Source organism: Rhinolophus hipposideros (assembly GCF_964194185.1).
Source record: "Rhinolophus hipposideros genome assembly, chromosome: 8".
NCBI lineage: Eukaryota > Metazoa > Chordata > Mammalia > Chiroptera > Rhinolophidae > Rhinolophus > Rhinolophus hipposideros.
The window spans coordinates 72,741,413-72,747,706 of record NC_138054.1 but is presented as its reverse complement, the minus strand read 5'-3'; the positions used below and the strand labels follow the sequence as shown (position 1 = coordinate 72,747,706).

The following is a 6,294-nucleotide window of genomic DNA, read 5'->3' as shown; positions in this document are numbered from 1 at the left end:
CACTGGACAGGGCTATGGAAGAGGTACGACGGAAGCTCATGCAACTATCTACACCGGCCCATTTCCTGTCCCCCAGGCAGAGACATAACCATGTTACCTTCCTGGGCAAGGGATTTCTTCCTTGGAAAATTATCTATTCCCTTCCAACTGTTCTTAACTAGTGCATAGAAATTAATCCAGGGAAGTCTGGTTACAGTTATCCATACCTGGGAATTTGGGAAAGAGATTGCCACTATCCCCTATTGATTCCCAGGATGGTAGTAATCTCCATACAAAGGAATTTTAAAATTATATCTTTGTCCAAAGATCAAGGGGTTTGGAAAAAACGGTCTAGAAAACTGTACTTATCAACTAATAATTTGTATTCCTATTTTAAAATGAACTCAAGATATTCTAACTATATAACTCAAGGCTGAGCTGTCCAATTTGTAACCATTAGGCCACATATGGCTATTTACATTTAAAGTAATTAAAATTAAATAAATTTAAAATTTAAAAATCAGCTCCTTAGTCAGTCTAGTCACATTCAAATACTCAATGGCCACTTGTAGCTAGTGGCTGCCATATTGGAAAGCACAGATACAGAATATACCCATCACTGCAGAAAGTTCTGGTGGGCAGTGCTGGCTCAGCATGAGACATCCAGTGGGATTTCACAAAATTCCACTCTAAAGCTCTTTCATTAGTCTGGTTGGCTTATCTTAGGAAATGCAGAATTTTGGTTTAGACTCTGGAAATACTGTGAAAAGTCTGCATACCTATGACCACTCCCATTCACACCCATTGGTACTTCCATGGAGCGCCAGCAGGAGTCCAGGCTGGGAACCACTGCTCTCCCATGACTCTCCCTTCAAGGGGTCATAAGTGCTAACTGAAGCTGACCCCACATTCCACCGTCTCTATTTGAAACCCAGGAGGCTGGCAGTCATGTAATTCCATTCTCTTGGTGTTCTTAACAAATAGATGGGTAATCCAGCTTAGAGCCCAGCTAATGTCCCTTTCTTATTGGCTGCTGACATGGCATCTGGCCCTACCAGACGGTGATGAAGTCTCCGGAGGGCTCTGTCTGCAGCAGGCTGAGGTTGAGGCGGATGCCATGACCAATGGGCACGGTGATCAGCCAGACACAGTCCTGGGAACTGGAGTATGGACTGGGGAAGCCAGGGGAGTACACAGTGCCATTGGAAGAGGTGATGTTCCCACCGCAGGGCACTGTAGGCAGGGAACACGAACACGTGAGTGCTGGAGACCACCTCCCACCCGAGAATTCAGATGACTTCCTAAAGAAGTCCCAGCTCCCAGTACAAATCATCCTGTCCAAGGAGATCAGGGTGGGTGGGGAGAGGCAATGGGGCTGAGGAGGGCTGGGCCTGGCTTTCTCCTTCAGTCCAAACACACCACGCCCTGTCTCGTCCTGATCTTCAGTGCAGATGCCTCTATGGGCCTGTCTCAGCCTCTGGCCTCCCTCGTTCTCTCTCTCATGGACGAGACCTGCCCAGAAGGAAGGACACATGAAAGCTCTCCCTTCTCTTTTCCTAGAAATCGGGGTGGGGGAGCAGATGTTAGAGTCAAGGCTGAAGTACTTTTGCTGAGAAGAGACAAAAGGGAGTAAGGATATCAAAGCACATGGTTCTGTGGCATGGAACTCACAGTCCACTGGGATACAGCCACATATACTGGCATCTACAGCATAGGGGCTGCATGCCATCAGTGTGGAACACCACAGGAACATTTAGGGAGCCCCTAATCTGGCTTTGTGATGGTGGGGAAGGATTTCTGGAAGAATCTATATTTCCACTCAGACCTGAAGGACGACAAGGGCTAAGCAGGAGAGGAGAGCAATGCTCTGTGAGGAAGGAACAGCATGTGCTAAGAACCGGAGGTAAGAGAATGTGGCACATGGGAAAACTGAAAGTATTTCAGCTTAGCTGGAGTGCAAAGTCTGTGAGAGTGGAGAATACCAGGAGGTACGTGGGAAGCAGGTCCTGAAGGACATGGTATGCTACATTAAGGGGTTCGGAATCTACCCTAAGGAAGATGGGGATGCCTTGCTAACTTCTGAGTAGGGGAGTGTCAGGAGTATATTGATGGTTTTGAAGACTCACTCCAGCTACATTGCGAAAAATGGATTGAGGAGTGCAAAACTGAAGGTTGGGAGAACCTCATCTAAGTGGTTGCATGGATTAAGGTAGAGGCAGTAGATGCATTTGAGAGAAATGGATGCATTTGAAAGATAATTAGGATGTAGAATTAGGAAGACTTGGTGAACGCGGTAGATAAGTGAGAAGGAAGATGCCCCAATTAAGGGCTGAGTAACCAGGTGACTAGAGGTTCCTTTAGTAGATGAGGATTCGGTTTAATGGCAGAAAGACAATGAGTTCAATTTTGAATATGTTGGAATTTACATGTCTCAGGATAAGTGAAGAAAAAGATGACCAAAGGGTTGGCAGATAGGAAGGTAATTGGAAAAGAAGAGAATAAGGCATCAAAGAAGCCAAGGGAAGAACTTCTTCAGGGGGGAGAAGAGCTTCTGACTCAAGATATCCAACTGAGCACCACTCTTTTCTCTCTCCTGTGATACCATAAAAAGACAAACACGGTGGGAAAAGGAATAAAAGGAAGAAAGTCCACAATGAAACTTGTCATAGAGCACATGATCAACCAACAATTCATGATGGACGGGTTATACATGGGAATAGTTCTGAACATCTGAAAAACAAACTAGGGGTTTAATAGTTTAGAAATTGCGATCATATATTCTGATACCAGCACAGTTCAGTTCTGCAAACAAGATCTGTTTTTCTATGGAGAGTTAATACTTCAAGCTCACTGTCTGTGAACCAGTTATCATACTGGGCACTTCACAGGAGCCATCTTGAAACCCTTCCAGCTCTTAAGAGTAGAGATGAGAAGCCCCATTGTACTAAGGCAGAAACTAAAGCTCAGAGAGGCAAAGTGGTTCAGGGATGGAGCCCAGGAGCTGGGGTACCTTCTCCTGAACTGTGCTGTCCTCCTGCCCAGCTTTCCCCTTTTAAGACAAATCCCAGCTTCTCTTTCAGGAAAATGCTGAGCCCCAAGAGTGAAAAATGAAGGAAAATGGAACTGAGGTGAGCAGATGGGGGTAGAGGCAGCACAGCGTCTAGGCCTTTTTCCATCCTAGTTCTGGTGAATGAAGACCCAGGAAAGTGCCACCTCTAGCTCCCTGGTATTATCAACTCAGATTCTCTAGGCACATGTAGGAGGAAGAGAATGAGGGGGGCAGGGCAGGTGAAGAGGGAGACAAGAAGTTTCCTAGAAAGAGGCTTCTCTTCTCCCTTTGGGAAGGTGCCATGATCTCCACCTTTCTATCCCTCAGCACACCACTGGCTCCTACACCCTCATGTATAGTCTTCCCTTCTGATCGGAGACGTTTAGCCCATCAGGTTGGATATTCCCAAGGGCTGATCATGTTTTTCCTTGGCTGTGGCCTATACCTCCCCAGGTCCTCCCTAGCTCTGGCCCAGAGTTCTGTCCCCCAGACCCCTCCCTGGATAGGCTGGGTACCATCCATATGAAAGCAGATGGACAAGGTTTGCCAGGACCACCCAGCAGGAATGATCCCAGGGTGCAGGCAGGTAGACGTAGGACTATGCTAGATTAGTCTGCCCAAGAAAAAATCCCAAGGGATGAGGGAGGGACATACCTTCACACCTGGGCAGGGGGTGGTCCCAGTTCCGGTTGGTGCCATGTTGACATGTGAGGACAGGGTGGCCCATCAGTTGATATCCTGGAAGGCACTCAAAGGTCACTGATTGTCCGACATTGTAGCCAGCTCCCCTCACAATGCCATTGGCAAAGGGCTCTGGGTCTGGGCACTCTTGAAGTTCATAGGCTGGAAAAGATCAGGAGAGATGGCTACTTTATTCTCTCTGGGCATTTTCTCCCCAGCCAGAAGAGGAGCAGCAGAGTTACCAGTGATAAAGCGTCAAGACTTGGACTGTACTGGCATATAGCAAGAGCTCAATAAATGGTATGTGTTATTATTGCTTCCATGGGAAAAGGAGGCTCAAGGAAGACAATGCTACACTGAACCATTGTTTCCGAGCACCTCCTTGGGGCCAGGTGTTGACCTGGTTCTTTCATGTGTTTATCTCATTTAACCATGATGACAGCGATCAAGATCACAAACATAGGAAGCAGTGAGGACTTGAGTGAGGTCTTTCCCACCCTGAGAAGCCGATCAGGAAGGAAGGAACCTGGTGGGAACAAGCCAAACCTATGGCAAGGAGAGAAACTCTTCTGAGGGACTAGCTGGGTTAAAAGGAATGCGACTGCCATACAAAGAAGTCCTTCCAAAGAGCCAGAAATCTGCTTCCTGAGAATGGGTGGGTCTGACTCAAAACCTGACACCTTGATGGAAACAGATGAGGCCTGCCACTCAGGGAGAGGTGGCTGAGGGATGTGCTGAGCATGTGCCACAGAGCACAGCCTTTCCTTAACTGGATCCACAGGACAAAGAAAAGCCTTTGTGGCAGTAATCAGACCCACCCTACACAGGAAGTTGGCAGTGAGAGTAGAAGGAACATTCCTACAGTGGAAATTCTCAGTGGTAGGAGTGGAAATCACACGAATGCTCCGCAGAAGTGGGTATATTCGTCACATGTCATAACAGTATAAAGAACAATGCTCGTGAAGCTGACATTTCCTAAGCACACCCTCTGTGATGGTGGCTGTGTTATGCATTTCCATTTGATATGTACAAAGAAGTCTTACTGGGAAGAACTGGGCAGGTTTCCCTGAAAAATCATCAAGGTAATTGGGTGCGTCAAAAAACTGAGCAGCTATAGTGGGAGTGGGTGGTATGGTCAGCCAAAGGAGAGAGGTGGCCCTGTCAGCAGCAGAGGGGTTGGGTGATCTGGCAAATGAAAGTCAGAGTAGAAGCAGGGAGCCTCTTGCCCAGGTAGGTGACCGAATGGATGGGAGGAACCTTTAAAGAGAAGTGTCAGTGGGAATATGTGGACTCATCGATGGTGAGGAGCCTAAGGAGAGGGGGCCCATGTTAGAACCAGGAGCAGCCGTAAGGAGTGTCTGGGTCTCTCTTATAGGAAGAAGGTGGACTTTTCAAAATGAGAGACATTTAAGTGACAGTACCTAGATTGCTTTCATACTGAGAAAAATCTCAGAGCCCGTTTCTGCCAGGAGAAGCTTCAAAGAGAGAGATTGGGCCTACAGGGCAGAAACGAACCCTGAGAAGCAGAATCTTCTGCTTCCCTAAAGAAGGGCTCCTGTCCCACAGGAGACACTACATTGGAAACAGATACAATTTAAAAAAAGTGCCATAACTAAAAACATTAATAATCATGATGCCTAATATTTTGGAATAATTCTATGCCTTGTCCTTCTGCTAAGTTCTTTATAAATACAACCTCCTGAGAAGTTTTAATGGAATAAGTTAAGCCTGCCAGATTGAGAGACCTGGGTAGGAGTAGCTTATGCTGTTATTAAAAAATTGGGGGCAATATTTACCTGAAGAAGGGAAAGGAAAACCCCAGTCTAGGAAAGTCAGAGTATCTAACAGAAGGAAGTTTGAGTAAAAGTAAGGAGTTGGATTTCTTCCAGAGAAAGTCGAGGGACCACAGAAGCTGGGCCTGCTTGTTAGCGACCGCCTCAGTGGTGACAGGTGGCTCTGTCAAGAAGCAGGTCTTTTCATAAAAGGAAAACCTGGGGCGAGTGGTTAGAGCTTCTTTACAAGGTACAATTCCATAGGGCTAAGGAAAGTGTCAGTGGAGAGTGTGGGCCTATCGGGCAGGAAAAAGTACTTGGGTCTATTTGGTCAGTGACAAATTGTAAGGCCTCAGTGAGAGTGTCTGGGCCTTGGGCACAGAGACAACCTAGTCCAAGAGTTTGGGGTCATCAAACAAGAAGCCTAATGGAAGTCGAGGTCAAGTCTGAGGGGGAGCAGCTGCCCTGACACCAAGCGTGGTTCCTTATGTAGCATCAGGACCGTGGCCCACAGGCAGGCACTGAGGGAGTAGCTGGGCCTGTGACCCAAGGGAAGCCTGAAGGGGAACATCCAGGCAAATCATGTTGGGAAAATGTGAGTGGGAGGAGGTAGGCCCACCATGGCTGGAAACCCCAGTGGGCTTTGCTGGGTCTCTCACACAGCTGGGCCAATTCCTGGTGGAGGTGTTGGGCCTCTGAAGACATACATAGAACCTACCTTGTTTCCTGCTCCCTCCCCCTGCACCACACACAGGGAAAATCCTCAGGGGACTGGGCCTCTGAACATGTGCCATCAGTGGGTATAATGGGCAC

The 6,294-nt window shown here is 47.5% G+C and overlaps 1 protein-coding gene across 1 annotated transcript in view; it reads right to left on the bottom strand.

Moving 5' to 3' along the window:
- CSMD2 (CUB and Sushi multiple domains 2) overlaps nt 1-6,294 on the bottom strand; it is a 579,318-nt gene that overhangs the window by 77,253 nt on the left and 495,771 nt on the right. The window contains 4 exon segments of the mRNA XM_081055778.1: nt 888-986; nt 989-1,033; nt 1,036-1,212; nt 3,683-3,871. Coding sequence (XP_080911904.1) covers nt 888-986; nt 989-1,033; nt 1,036-1,212; nt 3,683-3,871 — 510 coding nt within the window.